At 49.1% G+C, this 24379-nt stretch overlaps 1 protein-coding gene across 5 annotated transcripts in view; it reads left to right on the top strand.

The window, feature by feature from the left end:
- The window catches only part of tiam2a (TIAM Rac1 associated GEF 2a), a 61569-nt gene that overhangs the window by 20956 nt on the left and 16234 nt on the right, over window positions 1-24379 (top strand). For 3 of the 5 annotated variants that reach the window (XM_055505910.1, XM_055505909.1, XM_041069259.2), the window contains exons 2-15: window positions 7914-8012; window positions 8670-9851; window positions 9932-9958; window positions 12579-13035; window positions 13245-13417; window positions 13997-14221; window positions 16412-16597; window positions 16785-16928; window positions 18891-18947; window positions 21914-22087; window positions 22469-22573; window positions 22675-22753; window positions 22864-22953; window positions 23027-23218. In XM_055505910.1, the coding sequence (XP_055361885.1) occupies window positions 8676-9851; window positions 9932-9958; window positions 12579-13035; window positions 13245-13417; window positions 13997-14221; window positions 16412-16597; window positions 16785-16928; window positions 18891-18947; window positions 21914-22087; window positions 22469-22573; window positions 22675-22753; window positions 22864-22953; window positions 23027-23218 (3085 nt within the window). In that variant the 5' untranslated portion in view covers window positions 7914-8012; window positions 8670-8675. Of the gene's footprint in view, window positions 1-4203; window positions 5026-7913; window positions 8013-8669; window positions 9852-9931; window positions 9959-12578; window positions 13036-13244; window positions 13418-13996; window positions 14222-16411; window positions 16598-16784; window positions 16929-18890; window positions 18948-21913; window positions 22088-22468; window positions 22574-22674; window positions 22754-22863; window positions 22954-23026; window positions 23219-24379 lie in introns of those variants that run through there. The other 2 variants (XM_041069258.2, XM_041069260.2) reach the window with 2 other exon arrangements.

The raw sequence follows: 24379 nt of genomic DNA, 5'->3' as shown, positions 1-24379 counted from the left end.
TCAGCGTGATCAAAGAAAGGCTTTATGAGCTAATTAGTTCAGGTAATGGCCTCTAATGGTTCGCTGAGTATTTATCTCAACCCTGATCGGAGTGAGCACAGCAACCAGACGTGCACAAACTGGCCCCACCGCCGTTGCTTTCGCCTGCCAGCACCTCACCTTTGCGGCTGAAAATTGCGGCAGAAGTGCTGAGCTAGCACCAGCGGCCATCACCGCTGCTTAATTCAGCTAATTAACATATTCATTAGTTGGTTTTCCAGAATGCTTACCTGTGTGATCTGTCAGACGGCGTGGAATGGCCCGGAGACTAATGCGAATGAATTTGATCAAAGGCAAAGAGAAGCTGAATGATTCATGTTCTGTTTGGCCCGGCTGTGATCTACTCTTTGGCCCTTAATAGGCCATAAGTGGGGAGACGCTGCAGTTGAAGCACTGGTTTACCATCAACATATGGCTCATCTTGGCATAGGAAAATAAAGTGTGAGTTGGTGAATACATTAGCGTCAACCCCTGCCTTTCTCAGCTTCTATGACATGTCTATCAGCCAATAGCATGTTTGCAAAGTTTGATTCCTTCAGTGGGCAAACGTGACTCCTGGTTCTCTACACCCACATGGGGGCGGACTGCAAGGGCAAACCCCCCTTGGCGTCGGAGCTGCTCGAGACTGCGATGCAGGACTAATGCATGTCTGAGGCAGTGATGGATGGCTCTAGGAGACACGCACACACACAGGCATATCTATAGCCACGGAGCATCTGGATGCAGCCTGGCAGGTGTGTGTGCGGTTTGTGTGTTTGCTGGGCCACCGCCAGACTGGGTTGTTCGCCCCACTACCCCACATAGCTGTGTATTCACCAGTCGCATGTCATTTTGTCTCCCAGACACGGCTTTTTATCGCGCCGGCACACGTCTGGGGCACTTTGAGGGAGTCGCTTTGTTCTTTGCTTTGATGGCATTATATGGGACTTCCCCTGCGTCGCCGCCGCACCTCATTGTCTCCCTGAAACCTCTGGCGCTCGTGCACGGCCTCCAGCAGCTGGCCCCGCGCGGCCGATAGCGCACCGCAGTGGTCAATGATCTCTGATGGATCACCTCGGGGAGTCTGGAACGTGTCTCCCACGACTGCCGCAGTCACACTACAGTGGCTTTTGCTATGCTAATGAGCGCGCAAGTCGCCGGCTGATCTTATTAATCACCAAAGCTCACGCTACGAACCGTGTGACAGATTATCCTGCAGCACGCGAAGGACGGCTGCAGTCAATTCCACTGGAGATAATACACTTTGCAAAAGGGCTTTAATGCAGGTGTTTTATGCAGGTGCTCACATTCGCATGCACAGAATATACAAAGTCACTGTGGAAAGAAGTTAAAGGAAGGAGGAAATGTCTTAAAATTGTCCTTAGAAAGGATACGTCAACTTTTTGCGTTTCTACCTGGATGTTGACTGTGGGGAGATAATTGGTTTTGTCTCCTTCCCCTTTGTACAAGCAAGGTGTCGTGCTGTAAACACCCCATCCTCCTGGGTAGGACTAGGCGTGTTCCTTCCCAGAAGCCTCGGGGTCCCATCTAATAACGGCGCCCGATCCCACATGACGTTTCGCACGCACCGCCCGTCATTCATTCTCCTGCTTCTGCCGTCACCTTCAGGCGGCTTGCGGATATGTTCTGCTGCAGCGCAGATGCTGAGATGAGCATCTTGAGTGCACTGGAAAAAAACAAACAAACATCCATCTTAAAATTGTGGGAACGCCACTGTCGCTGATGAGCTAGATGCAGCCGCTCTGGAAGCAGCTCAAGCACATGCTGTGCGTGTGCGTCTTGCTTGTGCACAGATTTAACCCTCAAAGTGACCTTCCTCTGTCCATTAAGCTGCCCAATGAGAAGGGAGGAGAAAATGGGAAGCGGATTCACACCTGTAGTTCTTCAGCTGCGCTCCAAACAAAGTATTAGAAGGCGTTTACAGCAGCTTTCTTCCTGTTTTTAGGGTTTTGTCATCGCTGGCTCTGAACCCCGTGGCGTTGTCCTCCTTTGTTAGCTGCTTCCATGTGGCAGCGTATCCTTGTTAATTTAAAGTTGGTGTTGTTGGCGTCTCGTCTCACAGGAGGCTCCGCTCTGCAGAGAGTGAACTGAGCTGACAGCGGGGGAGGCTGGCAGCAAATAGAGATTTCACTGTATGGGACAAAAGGGATGAGGAGGCGGAGAGGGTGCAGTAGAGGGTAGACGGTGGGAGGGATGACCTTTGAAGGATGTGAATGTCACAGAGTAACATTTGTTTGTGTTTCACTGGTTTTTGATGTTGCAGTAAACGCATGACATCATAATAAACTCCAAAAGCTGACTTGTCTAAGTGGGTTGACTGGTAAAAACCAAGCACCTAACAAAAGACTTGACCTCTCACCCCGGCTTAAAGCATCCCAGCTTGGCTAAATTCCATCCGTCTACTCCCCCAGATCCTTTTGCCCTCTAGTCCTAATCTCCAATGCATTTTTTTTTCCACGTAAGACATTTAAAATGCAAGCTTGCGGTTGAGGCAACGGACTAATCTCTGCTCGAAAATGAGCAATTTATTTCCACCCAGCAGAGTTTTTTGTCCACAGACTGCGGTTCTGAGCGAGCAAGATAATCGGTGGCGTTGCGCACGCAAACAGCCTCCAGCCATCGCGCCGTTTATTAGGGAGGCAAGTATTAGCTTACTGGCTGAAAACTCATATTTCCCTGTCTGACTCCTCCCCTGACTCACTTCCTCCCCTCCAATTCATCAGCCAGGCCCCATGAGCATCACTCGACCAGCGCAAGTTTGATTGATTATTGCAACTAATCTGTTTGAATAAACGTGAAACGGTTTATTTATTTTAAATAAAAATCTGATTTTATATAGTAAGATACCATGTAATACTTTACTCTGGAGCAGTGGACATGCTTTAATTGAGCAACACTGTAGATTAAGGCTGTGACTTTACAACTATAAATTATCATAAGCTGTAAAAGGCAGCTCAATACACCGGTGCTGTAAAAAGTTTGACTCTAAACTCGACTCCTCCTCTCGTGGCTCTGTTCATGCGAGCTTTGCAAGGCCTCGTGGGCAAAATAAAAACGTAAGACGACAACAAGCGGGAGGTTTTAAAAGTGACGATAAGTGCAAAAGAGTGAAACCACCTTCTATTGTTGGTCTGCGATCGAGGCGCTGGCCCAATGTTGACCTGGCGCTGGATTATCTGATGGAGTTGTCACGAATTAAAGGAGAGGATTTCTGTGAGGTATGTGGATTTAGCCTCACACCCATTACAGAGCAGAGTGACAATAGGCTTAAGCGTCAGTGGGGATTCCTGCTGTTTCAGAGCATTATCCCAAAGCAAAGCTGCGGCGATAAACTCTTTGAAACCTAGTAGTAGAACTCCAGATTTCCTCCGTGTGAAGTCCTTTTAGATATTTTCTGTTGAATAAACCAACACACGGGAACGTAGGATGCATCCGTACGTGGTTTACGTCATCATGTAGCACAGTGTGACCTCTAGCTTTCACTACCAGGTACCGCATGAATTCAGCAGTGAATGGAAACACGACTCAGTTGCCCAGAGCTTGGATATAAAGGGGATTTAATTTGGCTCTGGAGAGCTTGTCGGGGCCTTTAATTGATCTTAATCAGGGGTCAGACCATTTGTCTTTGTGGAATTAGACCCAGCACCTGCTTGGTATGAATATGCATCACGGTGCTTTGCCCTTCCTTCCCTGCCTTTTCACGCCTCGCGGCCTCTCTCAGCGCGTTGCTCGCCGGTCTTTTTGCTGCCTCTATCTAGAGCCGGACAAAAGGCTTTGAGAGCGGCCCAGACTAGGCCACGAGGACCATTGTGTCAGTAACAATGTTGTTAGCTCTGGTGCACGCCGCTCATATTGTGTCCTGGAGCTGACGTGTCCGCGTCAAGCATCGGGTTGATGCGGGGACTGTTCCACAGCTGCTCTCGCGTTCGAAGCTAGATACGTTTCTAGGGTAGAACTGAATTAGACATTCTAGTTACATTCAAGTGCTGTTGACATGTCACTGACCACCAACAGCGTTCAGTTACCCAGAAGTAAACAGCAGCGTGTAGTAGAGAACACGCCGGCACGGCCCGTCCACTCCTCAGGCCGTGTTGTGTTCTGGTGTGGCTTTTGTGAACGGGTCCAGTTTGACTGTTCACCACAGGCATGTGAACCGTAGTCAAATGGAGACATGCGTGCGTTTTTAGGCCGGTGGCGGTCTCGAGCGCCTCTGTGCTGGGTTGAGGCTTAGTCACAATTCGTAGCCCCCGAAATTCAAATACCACAGAAGGTTTTGACCCGTTTCACTGTGGCCCCTAAAAGAAGTTTTCTCCTCTCACTCGCTGGACTCTTTCTTTTTTTTTTTTTACTCTCCTTCACTCTCTCTCATGCATATTTCTACACGCTCACACTTTCTGCGCTTCCTATAGGCTGGCAGCCTCCTTGGCCCCTTCCTGGGGTCATTATGGTATTTAGGGTCAGACAAGAGCCCCAGTCATCGCTCCCTCCCCAGCGCCTCCCAGGCAGCGCTGCAGCCGCTTGTCTCGCCCAATCGCCTCAGAGGGCTCTGGAAAACCGCCTTGGCTCTAACAAGCCCCGCATCCTCCGCCTGGCCAACGGAAAAGCAGGATATAGGAAAAAGAAATCTGTGGAGTAGTAGACCTTTTTTTTCTTTAGCGGAGCCTAGAAATGGATGGGAGCTATAAAACATCATTGCTTCTTATTCTGGGAGAACCTTTCACTTTTTCCTTTGGGCTCGCTGGCGTTTCCTCCCTGTGACTTCGTTACCCAGGGTTACCCCGGGAGGATCCTTTTTTTTTTTTTTTTTTTCTTTCCCTGCCGCTACGAACTTTCCACGTGTCCTCCGGAGCGTCTGGGTGTGTGGGACAGATGCGGTCCGCGTACAGTATGTTTCTTTAAGACTCAACAAGCCTTCACGGGGACAACCCAGATTTCTCCTCTGCGAGCGCTTCAAAGAGCTTTTAGATTAAAGCGGGTGCCACAGAGGTAAGGTGTGCTCTGGGCTCTGTTTTATCTGCCTCTGCCTTTGTTTCTTCTGTTTACTGGCTTAAGAGTGGGTTCCTGTGTTTCCTATTGTCCAGATGCCCTTTGCAGGTGTGTTTAGAGCGTGTGCTTCAGTTTTAGCGTCTGTCCTTTTATAATCTCACTTCTGCAGTTGTCAGTTTTTTTTTTTTAATTCTTTACTCCGGGTAGTAAAAGTTCTGGATACTCTGTGGACGCACATTGTATGCAAGTGTTTGGAGGCATTTTATTTTCTTGGCATCACTCTGGAACGGCTGTGGCATACGCGTATAAATCTTTCAGAAGGCTGCCATGTCATTTTTGGCGAAGAGCCAGGAAGAGAGTTTCTAAATGTATAATGAAAAGGTCTGAAAGACACTTAACAAGCACTTTGATGGATGTTTGGTGGCTTTGGCTGCATCCACCACACAGTATTATGGGCTCTCACTGAGTGATTCATAGATAGACATTTCTTCTCATAAGCAAACTACCGCAGGACACATTAAATCTGGTTCATATGACAAAAATGCAGCGGGACATCCTCATCTCTGGCTCCAATGTCAGAATTTTCTCTTCTTCACTTCCTGTTGTTGTTGTTTTCAAATTTAAGTTTGAATTGTGTACTAAAGTGTACTGCTCCTTTAAGACCTCAGTCGTGTCAGCGCCAGAGGAAAGTGATAAGAGACAAGTCCCACGGGTTGTGATTTGACAGGAGGAAGGCGGCGTGATTGTGTTAACAGTCTTTGCAAATAACAAATGACCTCATAGCTCCCAGTTCACAGCCTAATATTTTATACAAACACTAGAAACTGCCCTGGTACTATGAGATTTAATTCACTGTATTTGTAAAAGGTGTAACAGTGTTTTCGGCATAATTGCTCTACTAGATGCTCTCCATCTCTCTTTTTATTTTGGCAGAGTAAGTAATAAAATCGCAATATCAGCATCCTGATACTAGTGTGTGGTTGTCTAGGGAGTTGAAGTGTATTTCATATTGCTGTGTCAATAGTTTATAGCTCCGGTTTGGTCTACAAGTTTAAATTCAAGGGCAAGAAGGTCAGAATCTAAAGGCTGGTCTTTTCTGTTTTCCAAGGCGATTAAAGTTCCACAGATCCTCTTAAAACAGCACATACCTACAGTGTTTATACCCTGTTCTAGGTGTGGCCCATTTCATTTTAACGGTTACCCCGACACACACAGGGCGTCAGACTAAACACGGAGCTTACGTGGGAGTCACCCAGGGGCAGACTGAGAAGAATGCCAGGTCACGGGTGGCAGTGGTCTCTTGGCCCCCGAGCAGATGGCCTGCAGGAAACCCATTGACGAGAAGGGAGAACTGAAGGAAAGGGGGGGGGGTTCAGACTGGGCCCAATGGTTGGCGGCTAAAAGGAAGACTTGTCTTGTTGTTCGTCCCAAAAAGTCGTACAATACTCCGGTTCAAGTTGTAGCAGAAGGCGAACGTGCGTGTCCCTGGGCTTGTGTGTCGCCACGCCTTCGAGCCTTTCACGCTCGCAGCCCTGCTCTACGTGAATGAACTCGACAAGGAAAACGCTCGTAGTAGTGTTAAAAGAAAGCAGCCCTTGTGACAGGTTTGACAACCAGCTTTATGTCGTCTGCCGCCGCTGTCAGCACCTGCTTTCTCGATTTGTATTCCAGAGAGAGCATTGTTGAGATACTCTCCATTGATTTGAAAGGACTTTGGAACTTCTGGGTGTGGGATAAACTTTAGTTCCACTTTGAGTCTCAGAGCTACTTTCATCCAATGTCTTCATCTTTGGGTCCAATTTTCCAATTCATGACAAATGAGGCAGCTATTTGATTAAAACTGATTGGCTTCACTACATGTACGTGGCCCCCACCAACTTTCCTGTTTAAATGCTCTCTTTTTCAGCAAGAGTCTATTTGCTTCTTCACCCAACACTTTTTAATCTGTCCTCCCAGTCAAGATGCATCGAAGCAGGAGCAGATAAACGCTTAACGCCGCAGATCACTTAATCCCGAAGGTTAAAGTGTTTTGGCACTTGTGTTTACACAGTAGCCCTACACATGCTGTACGTGTGCTGCGGGGCTTAGTGGAGTTAGCGCTATTTGAAAACCTTCCGTACGTGGGTTCGGTTACACGTAACGCGCATGAGATGGACTCATTCTGCTTCTCGGAAGACACCCGGCGCCTCCTCAAAGAGCACTCCTCAGCCATTTCTGGTTTTGGATCCTACTCTACCCTGGACAAATTTGGCAGTGACGAATCGAAAAAAAAAAGATCAAGCCAGGATTCCAAGGTTTAAAAATAAACAGACGGGTAAACTGTAGCCGGTCTTTCACAAACCTTCCCAACCCCCGATCAAAGACGACGTAATTGACTTGTGAGGAGGTGGAAGAAATGTGACTAATGTTTGACTTGGATGCCAGATTGAGGAGCATTAGATTTAGGAGGTGGAGTGTTTTTTTTTCCAGCTAGTCGTACAGTAGAGCTGCTTTACTGTGCTGCACTGTTTAGTGCAAAGCTTGATTGATGTGTTACCTCTGGGGACTCCGTTGGAACGAAGCTTACTTGATGTCTTCACTACTTTAGGGCTGCAAAGAACAGAAATAGCACAAAAACAGAATGTTTGGGGACGTTGGCTTAATCAGTTTTTGCGAAACTGCCAGTGCTTTATTTATGTAGTCAGAGGAAGATCGTCTCAGATGCAGTTTCAAAAACGCACTGGATTTGTTTTGCGCAGCCAGAAACCTGCCCTTACCCAAATGCTGGGGATTAAGCCTGCTCCATAACTGGCACACCTGTTATCAAGCATGGGGCTCATTGTGTTGCGTAAATTACAGGGCTGTGGAAAATAGTCCAAACAGTAACTCAGCCCCTCTCTGTCTTTCAGATGAGCCAGACGACGTCGGACACAAGTTGGTTTTGAGAAATGTGGCAGAGAGAAGCGTCCGGAGGAAGTGATCCAGTCTGAGACAAGTCCTTCTGACGGGTAAGTTTGAGAACTTGTCTTTTGTTAATTGCCATGCAACATGAATCATTCTAAATAATCTTTAAATCATAAATCTATTGGCCCTTGTGTTGATGTAACATGTGGTCAAGCCGTTTTTCTAAAAGGTGTTATGACCCACGTGTTGGGAAAGCGCTTCGTTTCCAGTTTGTAATCCACTTTGCGCGTCAGTGTTGACAGGGAACTATTACGTAATCCCATCACAGACAGCTTCGGATGCAGCGCCGTGTCCCAGCGGTTTATGTACCGTAGCATCAGCTCCGTGATGAAATGTCTGCTCACGGCTCTCTGTTACTAATGTAAGAGTGTTGTGAAGAGCCTGGAAGTGATTTTACATTGTCCTGATCTCTGTCACACATAACAGGCACGGCGAAGCAAAGCCTAAAGCCTTTGACTTTCCTCAGGGGAGAATAGAATTTAACTCAATACTTGAGTTTGGACCACACAGGTTGATGAATACATAAAACAGAATTACTAATAATCCTGTTTGAATTGAAAGGCATAAAGAAGGCTTTATGCATTATGCATTAGCACTTAATTGGGCACGTGTTTGTATGGTATTACTTTATGAGAGTAGTCTTTTACAAGATCGTAACAATGAAATAGTTTAATTTCCCTTTTTTGTCTATTCCTTATTAGGCACTGATGGGGAATTCAGAAAGCCAGTACAGCATCCAGGGCCCCAAAGGCACCAGCTTTGTTTTCCCAGGGAAACAGAAACCTTATTCCCTGAAACTTCAGTCGACCAAAGACGATGCTTTGTCACCTCACATGTGGTGGAAAAGTGCTCCGGTGGGCTCAGGGTACAAGGCCCGATGCGTTGGCCGCGGCTGCTTGTCCCCACCTAAAAGCAGGCAGCCCTACTCCACTCCGCACTATGACTATGCAACTAGAGGACCGCGGGGCAGCCCAAGCGAGCATCGCTGGCATCGGTCCTCCGGGTGTGGTATGCGAAGACGGCATATGTCAGAGGAGTACAGAGATAATCCCTATGGGGCTGAGCTCAATGGCCACACCCTGAATGGACATGGCGACGAACATGAGGAATTAGATGAACAGAGCAGCCCGCGGGTAGTGATCAAGAAGGATGGCACTCTTAGAGTGGAGTTCACCAACACCTCAGGAAATCCCCTCCTCCTAGGTGAAACTACTGGACCCGTTCAACTTCTCAAATTCTCTCCAAACCCAGAGTCTCCCTCCACTCCCAGTTTGCCCAGTTCCACTGGTAGCAGGCAGGACGGCCATCGCAATGGGCCACCACCGTCCTCTACCTCCTCCACAACCAGAACCAGCAAGGGCAGCTCTCTGAGTTCTGATGGGTCCTGGTATGATTCTCCCTGGGGGCCCAGCGCAGAGCTGGGTGACCCTGACCAACCCTGCTCTGCCAGTAAGACATTAGTCCACTCCCCCATCCACCAGCTTGACACCTTTACTGAGCAGTGTCCCCCTGTGTCTATCACAGACCTCTATAGGGACTCCACTATGGCTGCCACCTTCCCCGTAGCCAGGGATCTGTCATCCCAGTTACTGGAGCCCCCCCAGGTCCAGAGGGCACATCGGGCCTCTTTTGCATCGGTCTTAGATGTGCCCTTGGAGGAAGAATGCCCTGAAGTCCGGCAGTACTCATCCTACACCCTGCCCTGTCGCAGGCCCAAAGCCCACAACACAAGGGACGACCTGGACCAGTACCCTGACCAGCAAACGGAACAGGAACAGGGTGCCCCAGATTTCACCTTCCACAAGAAAGACTCCATTAAAAACAGAATCAGACGCTTCAGTGACTGGACAGGCAGTCTGAGCCGCAGGAAGAGGAAGTCTCAGGTAAGTAGGCCACTGTGGGTTTTGGGGACACAATTTCAAACTGTACTCAGCATTTTACTGATTGGATTTATTTCTCACAGCGTGCGTACAGGGATCCTAATTATACGGTATGTACTCTAAAAAATTAGATGATGGAGTTTATAGTTTTCCCATACCTTTACATAAGGTTCATATTTTTAGTTAGAGTACTTTTTACTAGTTTCTTCATAGTTAGCCTCGTGCACGAGCCCTACAGTAACATCCACGCAATCATATTTTCCAGTCTGGCGATACTTATTAGATCACGCGCCACAGTAGTTGTCCTGGCACCACTCAGACCCAACCACCACCTCTTGGTTCTGAGCTCCACAACACCAGCTGTCTGTGGACAGAGAGCAGTGGGGTGGCACATAATGAAACTTGTAAGGCAGCCAGCACTGGGTCTTGTTGTTTCTGAACGGATGGAACAAGGAGAGAGAGGCATTACCTGTTACGATGTAAGCCACGGATGATTCTCAGAGGAAGACTCGGCTAAAATACAGACGCAGGTGTCGAGACGGCTTTTCATTGGTGGGTGATATCGAGTGGATTGTAGCATAGGAGTTGTTTTTAATATTTAATGGGCAGGACATAGCAGGGCATGTTTTTGCATGTGAGAACTGGTGAGAGAGAGGTGTTCGCGTAACTCATGGCTGATATGTAGGTTATGTACAGTACATATGCATATACATAGTCCCAGGAGTAAGTGATACCATGGGTCAAAGGACAGGTTGAAAATAGCTCCAGCATCTCTGCATGTTGCCTCTGCACATGATTTTCGAAGCATACGTCCCCCGGTCATTTGTCCTGCATTCTTAATAGCTTTGAGTTGACATGGATCTTTTGTTTAAACTGAGCCTGAACTCATGTCCCTGTCGGTCTTTGATGCTTGAAAGCAATTGTTTCTGCATTAATTCATTTAGCTTTGCCTTGTAAAAGTTTTAGGAACAGTGTTCGGGCGCTGCCAGGAGAATAGCTGTAAGCCTTTGAGAGGCTCTGCTAGAGTGAAACTAAATCCTAGCTGAAGATTTAACCCCACCCGCTCCTTTATGTTAATGTTAATGACTTAGAGTTGTTCTCACTGTTGTTTGCTGCAAACTATCAGGTTTTTTTCTTTCTCTCACAGCCCTTAGAGACTAAATCTGCTAATAGGGATTCAGCCATTGTCTGACAGGATACAGGGAGGAACCGTCATCGAATTCAGCATTCTCCCCTTTGGCTCGAGCGAGAATTTGCTGGCTTCTCCCTGTGCTTAGACAGCAGATAATGCTGAGTGAAATGTATGAGGTACTTTGCCTTGACACTGTCACTCAACCCCGCGATGACATATCCCCAGTAGACAGCCAGTGTTCAGCTTGAGCGTTACACAGCTTTCACTTCGCTTTTGTAATGTCTGCCTCTAAATCTCCCGCTTGCCATAACGCTGTGCTAATCTATGACCATGTGCTGCTGCAGGCTAGCACCCAAGGATTTACTCTAGTTGTTGTCTCCTTATACCGAAATAAAACAAATGGTTGGGTCATTTTTTTTAGGAACTTTTAATTTAAGTGTGACTACCAAAACAGAAACAGCCTTTTGCTATTCTAGTTATGGATGGGAGGTAGTAAAATTCAGAATCTGGTTTTGAAGGTAAATTCTTAGGAAGGGTAAGCAAAAATAAATCCACTTGATAAGTGTTTTTTTTTTTTTTTTCCTGGGGTACGTTTTGTTGACTTGAAATCCTCTGTGGCCGTACATCTACAGCGAGTGCCTTCTTCCAGCACGCCATTTGAAATGGAGAGCATCTCCACCTCTGGTTCCCCTCCACCCGTTCTCTGGGGCTCTGCTGTGAGTTTAAAGGTCACGCCATGACCTCGATGCCAAACCCCAAGAACCTGTTTGTAATAAAAAGCAGCTGAGAGAGAAAGGGTGGCTAAGGCGGAGCAGTGTCTGCTAATAAAAACAAGGTGAAACTAAAGTAGACCTGCCCAGTGCTGAGTACACATTTTATTGTCGTTACTACACAAATACTGTGTATATCACGGTGGCAGGTGGACGTGACGCTCAACAAACACCGTCTTTCAGCGAACACCAGAGCCAGACATGAATCCTCAGCGGTCTGCTCTCACGATGTAGCAAAGCAGCACTCTAGGAAATCGACCACTTTGCTATTATTTGTCTATAGATTCTGAGAATTTGAGCGACGTGAGCGATGGAAACAAACGCAGGACGCAACATGAACTCCGCCGCGATGGCACAAGCTGTGTCTGCATGTTAAGAGCCCTCCAGTCAGTCGCCGGGGGCGGAATCGATGCCGCAATCTAGTCAAGTGTGGGAAGGTTGTCATTAGGTGTGAAAGAGTGCAATTCCATCAAGTGTTCATTTGGGGAATTGGGAAGCCGTGGCGGACCCCAAATGACGTGAAATTGTCTGAGCCTGGAGGGTTCCAACCTCCCAGGTGCCATCACAGGATATTTGTCCCACTTCCGCAGCCTAGTGAAAGAGTTAGTACTGTAATGCCGACTTTGAAGAAGATTCAAGTGAGTTTTTCAAAAGTTCCCTCTCCAATTGTGCTCAGCCTGAGGGCTAATTGAAAGGAGCTCTGTTAGATTTGGAATGTAAGCTCACAGGGTGCGTTGTATGTACGAGCAGGGTTGTTGCCTAAAGTTCGCACTAGCTCTGCAGGTCAGTGATGAATCAAAACACCCTCTCACCCCTAACTGTCATCAGGAAACGAGGTTCAAGGACCTGAGTGATCCCTTCGACAGTGGAGTTGACGGCCTGACGGCCGACACCAGCTCGCCCTCCCAGGTGTCCAGCCTCCTCTGGTTCCCAGGCGCCTCCAGGGCCCAGTCGTCGGGCGCCATCCACCAAACCACCAGCGATGTCCTCCGCCAGAACATTTACGAGAACTTCATGCACGAGCTGGAGACGGGCACCGGCGCGGGGGGAGGCGACAGGAGAGACCCGTCGACCGGCACGGAGGAGGAGGAGGAGGAGGAGGAGAGCAGCAGCGAGTCGGCCGAGGGGGAGATGGAGCAGCTGGACGTCCTGTTTGAAAAGGAGCAGGGCGTCGTGCGGCGGGCGGGCTGGCTCTCGTTTAAACCGCTCCTCACCCTGCACAAGGACAGGAAGCTGGAACTGGTGACCCGGCGCAAGTGGAAACAGTACTGGGTGACCCTGAAAGGTGAGCTTCAACATGGAATTGTCAATTGCATTGATTAGTCATTCTCCTTGAACGTGCTGACTTTTTAAAAAAAGAATTCAAGGTTAAGTAGATTATTCATATCTGGGCTCCTCCAATTTAATCTACAAAAGCTGTAAACTTTATAATGTCCAGCCTTTTAGTGCATCTCCTACTCATCGCACTTGCATGCGCCTTGCTTTTTCTCCCAGGATGCACGTTGCTGTTCTACGAGACGTACGGCAAAGGCTCCCCAGAGCAGGAGACGTCGCCCCGCTACGCTCTGCTGGCGGAAGACAGCGTCGTGCAGGCGGTACCCGAGCATCCCAAGAAGGAGAACGTCTTCTGCCTCAGCAACTCGTACGGCGACGTCTACCTCTTCCAGGTGAAGCAGGCGAGCTCACGCGACGCTCCGACGATGCGTCAATGAATCAGCCTGCGCTCCGGGCTTTCTTTGGAGCACTAGACGCAGACAGATAGTTCAGCCGCGTGCTCCCATGGTTGTGTTACAGTGATACCTGACGTGCACTTTTTCACTTCCTCTTCCCCCTGAGTATAGCATAGAAAATGACCAATTTCTGCTTGTGAGGGACTTCTCAGCTAGAAGTGCACTTCCTGTCTGCTCGCTGTGCTTAGTGACCTACATGTGACTTCCAAGTCCACTCCTAGTCGGCCCTTCTTCCTCTCAACATTATAAGCGTCCTAGACGGCACTCAGTCCTACAGATCTACATCTGATAAAATGGTTCACTTCGGAGATGATACGGCCCCAGAGGCGAGGGAGCAGAAAATCGACTCCATGTGAAAAGTCTCCTCCCTTTGTGACCACTCACGTGTCCCGTTGAGTAAGAGTCACGCTATTCCTAAAGGGGATTTAGAAGCCATGTCATGTTTTCATTAAGTTGAACACTACTCTATATCAATACGGGACTTGATCTGATCGGTGTTTCCCTCCGGTCTTCCAGGCCAGCAACCAGACGGACCTGGAGAACTGGGTGACGGCCATCCACTCTGCCAGCGCCTCGCTGCTGGCCAAGCGCCAGGGCAAGGAGGACACCGTGCGCCTCCTGCGCACCCAGGTCCGGGGCCTGCTGCAGAAGATCGACATGGATGGAAAGATGAAGAAGATGGCCGAGCTGCAGCTGACGGTGGTCAGTGACCCAAAGAACCGCAAGGCCATCGAAAACCAGGTGGGACAACTCACATTTCGGCTGTTGCATTGATTGGAGCATTTGAGACTCCCGTGTGACATTCTTCATTGTGATACATGTAGCAACCGCGTGATGTGCCCTACTTAATGTTGTGACTGCAGTGACGAGCCTTTATTTAGTGCTTTATTTTTGTCTGTGGGTGGGTGAAGTGGCCTAAATGCATCCGTCCCCAAACGCATCGCGAGGGACCCAGGGGAGCAGCTCGCTTCCCCAAGCGTCAGATTGGGAATCCAGATGTTTCCTGGTAATGGGCTCTCAACATGCATTATCCTCTTCCTCCTCCTCCTCCTCACAGCCTGGGGGAGATTCCACAGCGCCCGGCGCTGTGCCGTAGCCTATATGCAGGGAGAGATTACGGACGGGCACGAAAAGCCTGGAACCTTAAAATTTAGCATGAGTACATTGTGTTTGTGGTTGAATGTGCCGGAGACCGAGCCTCTGGACAGCCACACAGCTCACCGCTGTGAGGATCAGTGGAGTCTCTGTCACTGCCTGACAGCAACTCTGACAGACTGGAGGCCTGTATCTGTTTCTGGTTATCCAGCGTGCCACCTCAGAGTAGACTAGACAGATGGAGTTGGAGTCAATGATAGGGTCAGAGGGATACGGGACAGACCTCTGATACAGGCGCCCCAGGGCTGATGATAGATTTAAGGTTGTGTAGGGTTGTATAGCACCAACAGGGCACCACTTTGATGTCCCTGACCACCCCCCCACCCCATGTCTGCACAAATCTGTGCCAGTAGACCTCTTTTGAAGTGTGCTTTTTCCCCCTTTACACACACACACACACACACACACACACACACACACACACACTATGATCAAGTTGCATTGAAAGACTTATTGTGCATTAAGGCTTTTTACCAAGAGCCGAGGGGCAGATGTTAAAGAATGACAGCCATGAATCTGTTAAAAGAGCCGCATATCTCATGCACTTAAAGACTCTGAACTAGATGTAAATAAGCGGCGCGCTGGCGTAGCCCAGATGGGCCTGAACACGCTGATGCTGGTAGATTGTCTCGGAGCTCCAATTTAAACCCGCTAGCTCCACGAAGCAATAGGCGGCAAATAGGCCTTGGTGCACGCCGGCATGACTCATCCAATCGAATTTTATGCGTAGGACTATTTTAGAACGCCCCAGAATGAAGAGGCAGATATTTGACTGTTGACAAACAAATCCAGATGGCGTGTAAATCAGATGCAGGCCAGGATCTTATGAGATAGTTAAACATAGACGTGAGTAATTCCAAAGCAGCAGATCTCCGAAACCTGTCGCTTTTGAGAAAGGAGCTTATTTGGTTTTCTTAGTGTTTCTCTGATTTTCATGTGAAGAATTCCCAGCTTGATTCCCCCCCCCCCCCAGTTTCTGAGTCTTACATACCTGACGCAAGATCACTTATAACCACAGCACACGTTCCCCAAGCGACTGGCCTCCCAGGCTGAGGTTGGAATGGGGGTAATGGCCGACTAAATAAGGCCACCTGCACAGCTACCTGCACGGGACGTTGACCCTGTATGGTCCTGTAATCATTTCTGCGCGATTCCTAGTAGTTTGAAAAGTCAGGTTCATAAAACACCACGCTCCCGACACAGCTAGGTTTGTTCCAAGTCCTGAAGAATGCCATCAACGCGAATGAGGCCTAATGGGATAACGCCATAGGGTGCAGCGGTATAGTAAATGAACTCAGAGTGCAGACGAGACCTATAAAAGTCAGTTGTTTTAGGGGCTTGTTTAACTTAAGGGCTCTCATTAAAACCAGTCTCCAGCCAACAAAATAAGTGCTTTCTCATAGCTTACACACTGTGCATGGGGATTGGGGCAACTGTAGTTTGAAAGGTGGTGGGGGGGGTCTCTAAGTGGTCTGCGTAACATCACCACCCTCTCTAGAGTTGCACAAAAACTGGTATTAGAATTTAGTGCTCATGTGTGTTCACTCCCCTCTAAACTAAATGTGAAGTCATCGGACCTCCACCGATTTATGCCCCACGTCTTCCACCAACACCTGCAAGCAATTGTAGCTTGATGGAAAGCTCTCGATTGACCCTCTCTGACTCCCTCCCTCCCTAATGCTGCTGAATGCTTTTCTCAAATATTCACCAAACTCTCATTCGGGGGGGGCCTCCGCCAGACTTGCCAAAAATAATTATCCTGCGCTCGCGTTTCAGATTCAGCAGTGGGAGCAGAACCTGGAGAGGTTCAATATGGACTTGTTCAGAATGCGCTGCTACTTGGCCAGTCTGCAGGGCGGGGAGCTGCCCAACCCCAAGAGTCTGCTCGCCATCGCCGGCCGCCGCAGCAAAACCACCCTCGGGCGCCTCGGGATTTTCTCCGTCTCGTCCTTCCACGCGCTGGTGAGCAAGTATTTCACTTTAAAGTCGCTCGATGTCTCACGGTATCCTCGAAAATTCTTTTAATCATTTTGAAATAAGACCAAACTCCGCAAACGGCACTGATGGAAAAATAAACTTAATTAAGATGGTTTGATTAGATGGGATTCTTTCTTCCTCGCTGATTGAATTGATTGCGTTCCCCATTCAGATCTGTTCCAGAGACGAGGCCACGCTCAGGAGGCGCTCGCTGTCGCTGACTCACCGACAGAGGAAGAAGGGCCTTTTCTCCTCGCTCAAAGGCCTCGACAACCTCACCAAGAAAGGCAGAGACAAGAGGCCGTCTGCCTCGCAGGTACCACTGATCACGGCCATTTGTGTTGCTGTTAAATTGGGCCTCGTTGGGCTCAAGGTTGTCAGGTTTTAGTCATTTAGAAGCATTAAGCCCGGGATCCCCTCTGCTTCCTGTTAGGTTCGAATCCAAACCTCCCCCCTGAACATAAACGCAGGGGAGCATTCCTCACCCAGGTGCAGAGGGGGAAAATCCTCCCAGGTTAGTAATTAGACCCTTACGTGCCGGTTATTTATTAATGGAGAAATCCTCCACGCTGTACCCTGGAGGTGCCTGGAGAACGCTCCTCTGCTCACGGTGGTCTGTTTTAGGAATCACCGCAGGAAACGGTCTGTCCTTTTTTCCGAAAGTATTCATTAGTTGAGATTAAAGGATTGTGATTGATGAGTCAGATGAGTCCTGATTCGTGGCTGCTCACTCGACGTCCCGTTCCGTGTGTTCTGTGCTCGCGACTCCTCCGAGCAGCTGTTGGTGACACTTCCTACGTAGGTGTGGGCGGGTGCTGTGATTTCTGCGGGCGACTGCAGCCGGCGGGCCTGACGAGGCCGAGGTGGCGCTGCAGCGGCGCGCGCGTGAATTATTAAAAGCCGTTCTCCCCTCTCGCCTCAGTCCTGCAGTCAGCGGCAGATGGTTGGTGGAAAGACTCTAAATATTAAACAGCTTCCCTTTCATTTTTTTTTCCCAGGGTCCCACTTCTTTTATACGATTGTTGTTTGTTGTTAATCAGGAGCAGTTAATGGCTGATTAGAGATCAGTGTAGTGTAGGTTCCCCTTTTTTTGTGCACAGACAAAGCGTGTGTGGATGTGGAGAGCGAGGCTCCTGCGTTGCTTTCCTTTTTAATTTCCGGTCCGTCCACACACACTCCACTCCTGAAACCCACTCGTCTTTCATTCTCAGAGCTCAAACGCGAGAGCCGTACCTGATGATGGGCTCCCTCCCACAGTTTCCGTACCGACTCATCTGCGTTGACTAAGCCTAAATCCCATTTCCCAATGCAGTGCTGCACTTCACAACCTTGACCTGCAGCCCCCCCCCCCCCTTGTCTTCCCATCTCTCATCCGTCTTAGCGGCGCTGTGCGTACAGTACGGAACAGCCGGGCTGTGGGAAATAGGCCAGAAAGCTCCCAGGATTTGTGGGAGAGTTGGTAAAGCTTTCTAAAATTAGTCCTTTTACTGCGAAGCTGCAGTGTTTACAGCCACTTTCTAAATGTGCTTGTGTGTTGAGTTGAGGTGGAAGGAGTCGCTGTAGTCTGCTGATCTGAGCACAGAGGAGTTCTTACTGCCGTTCCAGGAGAGTGTTTTTGGTTGGAAGGAACGGTGTTCCCATATCATCATAGAGTGACAGCCTGCACGTCTCTCCCATAACACAATTATTTAAGTGTCATGTATGACTTCTCAGCCGCTGGGTCGGTGTCAGGCTCGCTTAAAGAACAAAATGGCCCATTTCTGTCACCGCCCAGATATCGTGGTACTTCTGCCCCCCTGACAAGACAAACTCGGTGGGTTCTCAGCAGCTCGTCTAAGTGACAACTGTAGTCGCGCCATCGTATAACTGTGTCTCTGTCAACGCTGGGATATGGGATTGTTTTAGCCACACACACACACACACACACACACACACACACACACCAATCTGGGGAGAGAAGGTAGACAAGGTCGTAAAGTGAAAGATTCTGACATCGAGGGGATGGGGGGGGGGGTGCTCGTCCTCGTCTCATCTGTAACTGGGCTCTTTCCACCTTTCATCTCCCCGTTGCACAGAAGCCACCCTGGGCACAGCACCTTCAAAGGCCGCGGCCCCTGTGTGGAGCGTTATCAAAGCGCTGCGCTCGCCCCGCGTCGCTGTTAATTAACGGCACAATAACGCGTGGCTGTCGCTGGATCGCATTAAAGCGTCCGGGCACTCGATCAGCGCGGTGCCGCTGCGTCTGCGACTCTGACGAACCCCGTCTCCTTCGTTTCAGGTCTTCGAGGGCGACGCTGGGGGTCAGACGTGCGCGCCGCCTCCCAGGAGCGCAGAGGTGAGTCACAACGAGGGCTTCTTTGATACTTTCCTCTTTAAGAATTCCATCTGTCGCATGCGTCGCGTGGGAGCGTCAGTCTCAGCGTCAAGTAGCTGCAGCAGTGACCTCTGCTGTCTTTCATGGCTTTGATGGACTCTGTAAAGTTATTCGAGACACTTGATTGAAGGAGGGAAGATCTGCAAGTAGAGGCCACGCCTGACGCAGATCTTCAGAATAACTGACCTATTAGTAGTTGCTGATTAATAACTATTGTTCTATTACTCACCACAATAATATGTGTAGTTTCAGAATGTGGCAATATTTCTTTTAATTTCAATATAACTTCTTTGTCACATAGCAACATGAGTGGACAGACACATTTGACCTTTATTAATCCCGCTGATCATAGTGCTGCAATTTTTATTGTATTACATGTGATTAATACTAATTGTTATGTTTAGAAACATGAGTCATATTAGAGACATGAGGGTGTCAGGCTTTTCACTTTACTCTTGGCAAGAAAGCGAGAACAACAGAGCATTTCCTAAAATGCCGAACTGATCCTTTTAATGATTTTCCTTTACAAATCCTGTTCATGTTTTCTGTCTTCAAGCATTTAATTAAATCTGTAATACCTTCAAACAGAGCAGCTGGGTCTGCGACGTGGCCTCCACTTAAAAAGGAACATTAGGAAAATATGAATTCCTTTGACCTTGTGTTGGATAACATCATTTTTAAACACATTTCGATGCTCGTTCCTCCAGTTGAGGTCTTGCTGAGGGAACAGATGCAGCCTCACAATGAGCGCTTTTAGCCTGCGAGCAGGACTGACGCTTCGCAGGATGCAGATCTGTGGCGCGGGTCTTTGGTGAACGTGGCGAGCGACAGCGGCCGGCGGCCACAAGCGGTGGAAGGAGACGATAATGGCCTTCACTGTTTCTTTAGGAGGAGGCAGCTTCGCGTCTGCTGCGCGTTTTTTCCTTCGAATGTGGAAAACAGTTCATCAAAAGGATTCTGTTTTTAGTGGGGATTAAGAGTCAGGAAGGGGACTGGGAAAATAACAAACTGTATTGATTCTAGTCACCACATCCATTTCTTTTAATTATCTTGATGACTCTGTGCCCACTGGGCTCAAATCCTCTTGATTTACTCTAATAAGCAACACTGTGAAGTGGAGCGAATGTTGTTTTTGTGTCTGGGGCCCAAGCGTCAGTGTCTTCTAGCTTTTTACAGTGAGCAGAGGATTTATTGGCACTTTCTGCCTGTAGGTTGTGTTGCATAGAGTCACAAACATCCATATGTATGGGACGCGTTGTCCGTACAGCTCCACTCTTAAAGGGTTACATCAGTTCACGGCCACTGGCTGAGTGTAGTTTTCTCCCACTCCTTCTGTCAGCGGTGAACGCGGCTCGTCTGCTGGAGGAAAATCGATACCAGCGTTTGGGTTTATGCCGGTTACGCACTAATCTCACACCTTGTCGCCTTGCGTGAAATCCAGAGCAACGTTAAATAGCTGCAGCAGAAGTAAAACAGCAAAAAAAAAAATCATCCTTAACTCCTTCTCTGTTTCTTTAATGTACTGTCATATTTGCGTCGTCCAGTTGCTAAGTTCAATGGAAAGAGTTCCTGAAATTCCACCCTTGAGAGGAAAGACTGAAGCACAGGTTTGAATGCAGACATAAATATAGCGTGTAGTATAGAGGCTGCATTCTGGACTGTGGGCAGACGTCCATGAATGGGTGCACAGTGTCCATCAGCTGCAGCTCGAGCAAAAGCTTGGTTTTCCATTCAAACACGGCCGTTACGCAACCCGTTACCATGACGCCTTTTTTTTTTTTTTTTTTTAACTTCCAGTTGTGAGCGTGACCTCACGTCCCAAACGGGCCGGTTGCTTGAAGTGGCACCTTGTGCCGCTTACGGGAACGCTTCGGCGAGAACATCGGTGGCCTCTCATTTTGGCGCCGCTTCCTCGGCTTTCAAAGGCTCATTCAGCTGGAAAACGAGACACATGTTTGTCTGTGTGCGCTACTGTCTGCGTTTGTGTGTGTGTGTGTGTGTGTGTGTGTGTGTGTGTGTGTGTGTGTGTGTGTGTGTGTGTGTGTGTGTGTGTGTGTGTGGAGCTAAGTGCTCTGAATCAGAGGCCTGAGCTTGTCCCTTTAGGCTCGTGTCTGGAAGGAAAAAGAGCCCCATTTTTTTTTTTGAGGTGATTCATCAACAGCAAACGGAAAAGCTCACACACACACATCACAAAGACAGTCTCTCACACATGCCGCTCTCCCATAATGCATCTAAAGCACTGTTAGAAGCCCAGACTTACCGACTGGAGCAGCTTTAGCTCCTGCTTCTCAGTTTAACGCATATTGTTTTGTTTAAAGTGCTGAATCACTTCAACTCATGGGTTTCATTTGGGGTGATTTCCTCAAGGTCTAGGGTCTTGATAATTGTAGTCTTGTGGGATCTCCCACAGCCCCACACTGCAGCCAGGCTCATTTCCCCTCCCGAGACACACAGGCGCAACCAAAAACCCCCAAATGGCTGCCTGCGAGGCGACGCGGTGGGCTGACTGCTCTGCCCCCCCCAGTTAATGCCACCAACGCACGAATACCTCCCGAAGGTTTGAGTGATTTCAAAATAAATTGCCTCCATGCATCATCGAAGTCACAATGACTTCTGTGGTCTTTCCAAACCAAATAAGTCACGGCCCCGATATCATCTGGACGTCCAGTGCTGCCTGTTGACCCTCGCCAAGTCCCCTGTGTACGCGGTCGTAACGATGTCTATAATGTGGAGCAACTGCTGTCCGGGTTGTCAAATGAATTTCTGAGAGGCTAATTGTATGACATCTTTGCTCTGCTGCTTGATCCACAGCCAAGCATTTAGACTAATGGAACTCTATTGATTTGTGTGCTGTTACTCAAACTCTCTCTCTCTCTCTCGTTCACTCCCTCTCTCCTATTTTTTATTTTTTTTGTCATCTCCCACAGAGGCTGGACGTACTGGCGAGCATCTACTCCATGTCGCCCCCTGAAGGCGGCGTGCGGGACGGCGCCGGCTGCTCTACGGACGTGCTGCTCGTCCACATGCCCGACGGCCTGACAGTTCAAGTACCCGTCGGAAGAGAGCAGACGGCTGCCGACCTTCTGTCTGCAGCCTGCAAGGTTGGCTGGGTGGCCGCTACCAGGATGAATGAATGAATGAATGAATGAATGAATGAATGAATGAATGAATGAAAAGCAATAGCATTAGTTTGAGTTTTTATTTCTAATAGTTAACTGTAGCTGGGCTTATTCTTTAAATAACACATGAATTTATTCAGTGTCTAACTACACACATTATCATATATCACACACCTCCTACCTGTGTAGTCCTTTGGGTGAAGCTTTTTGTTTACTGTTCTCATCAACATGCGTAAAGTCTGGGTCATTCACACCTCAGCCCTGCGAGTGTAAGCGTGGGTGCGTGAAGCCCGGTGCGGTGATTTTGTGCGTGCGCACGTTTAGAAGGCTGTTGTGTGTGTGTGTGTGTGTGTGTGTGAACAGGTGAAACAGCTGGACCCGGGCCTGCACAGCCTCCGCGTGCACAGTCGAACGGGACAGGACGTGGAGATCCGATACGTGGCGCCCGGCGAGCTCCTCCACGACGTGGTGAGCAATACACACACACACACACACACACACACACACACACTTCCTGATCATTTGCTCTTTATTTACCGTCTATCGGCTTGTTTGATGTGACCTCGCAGGTCACTGAGCAGTTGGAGGTGGTCCCAGTTAATGTGTTTACACTGCACATGAGCAGGCCAAGCGGCACTGGAGACTTGGGTGAGTCGGCCCTAATTGTGCGGCGCTCTAGGTCTGGGTGTGACTGCAGGTTAATCCCACGTGTAATCCTTCCATTGATCGAACGCCCCTCTCTCTTCACCCGCCGCCAGGTTTCGCAGTGACCGGACACAAAGACGGCCAGCAGAACAGCCGGATCTTCGTCAGCGAGGTGCTCCCCGACGGACCGGCTTTCGGCGAAGGTGCAAAAAACTCGGCCCGTAACAACAGGTCCGTGCGATCCACGGGGCCTTTCTGACGCCCGTGTGCTCCCAGGTTTGCATCCGGGCGACGAGATCCTGCTTCTGAACGGCCGTCGCGTGCACAGCCTGGACCTGTCGAACATCCAGACGCTGTTCGCGGAGGAGACGGTCCGCATGAGCCTGAGGCGAGAGTCCGGGGCGTCGAACCTGCTCCCAGCCGCTCCAAACCTGAGCAGCGGACACCAACGGGCCAAGTCCTCCACAGGTGCTTATGACATAACTGAGGCTGGGTGGGATGACTAGACTTTTTTTGTTTGACCTCGATACACTAGTTTCAGTTTCAGGTGAGATGGAAGGATTTTGTCTGTGTCTGTGCGGCACGTCATCCTTTTGCAGCGTAATCGGTTGCGCTGTCACTTGTCTGCTGTAGGTTTTTACTCTGTGGGGAAGTTGCTCAGGGGGTCAGTTGCTTACATTACCGGGACCTGCTGTTAGACCACGTCCGTTTTACCATCTGAACCGCAAGTTAACCAGCGCACTTCCGTCTCGCCTCAGACCTCGACTTCCTCAAGCGCGTCGGCTCCTCGGCGTCGAACATTAAAAGCGCCACTGAGAGCTGCAGATGAAGTTTCACAGCTCTGCGCGTGTCCTCGGGGGAGAGAGACGAAGCGGTGGTGGGGGGTTGGGGGGTCGGAGGGCGGGCGGGCTCCGACTGCACGGGGCTCATTATCGCTGTGAACGCAGAGTAGCTTGTCAGTTCGGCTCAATCTCACCGCGGACGTGAGGCGTCCGGCGTCATAGCTGAGCCGTAAGGTCACCCGTGTCGTCGGACCAGCACAGCTGATGCCCAGCGGCCGGAGAAACACCCGCCGCCTCTTTGTTCAACCTCTTCAGAGGTAAGAGACAATGGCGGGACGATGCTAGAACCATTCACGGCACAAAAAGACCATTGCTCATAAGTTATTAACTGATCTGCTACTGGAAATGGACTAAGAATACAGCAGTAGCATTTATTTTCATGTCTGCTTAGTCTTTGTGGTTATCGTTGCACATTCTTGTGGCCGAGAATGACGCTGTGAGTAATTTGACTTGAGGCACAGAGGATGCAGCTGGTTCCTGATGTACAGTTTGGTGAATATTCATTGAAATATAATAAGTAACTAAAATGGTGCAATAGTAATCTCCATTTCCATTAACCAGTCAGGACAAATTGTAAATGTTTTTTTCAGTTGTTGGCATAACTGAGCACAGGGGGGTTAATAACTGTACGGCCTCGAAGCGCCTGCAGTTCTCCTCTGTGCCTCTAGAGGACGCGTGATCCCAGACGAGGCAGACGGGGGCGAACGCAGACACTGGGGGGGGAATAACACTTGTCTGACACGATTTACACAACCGGTTTCGCGATTTCCTTCCTAGAAGGAAGCTG

This window comes from Betta splendens, chromosome 22 (genome assembly GCF_900634795.4).
Source record: "Betta splendens chromosome 22, fBetSpl5.4, whole genome shotgun sequence".
Taxonomy (NCBI): domain Eukaryota; kingdom Metazoa; phylum Chordata; class Actinopteri; order Anabantiformes; family Osphronemidae; genus Betta; species Betta splendens.
The sequence above is the reverse complement of the archived record's forward strand: the minus strand, read 5'-3'. Positions and strand labels throughout refer to the sequence as shown.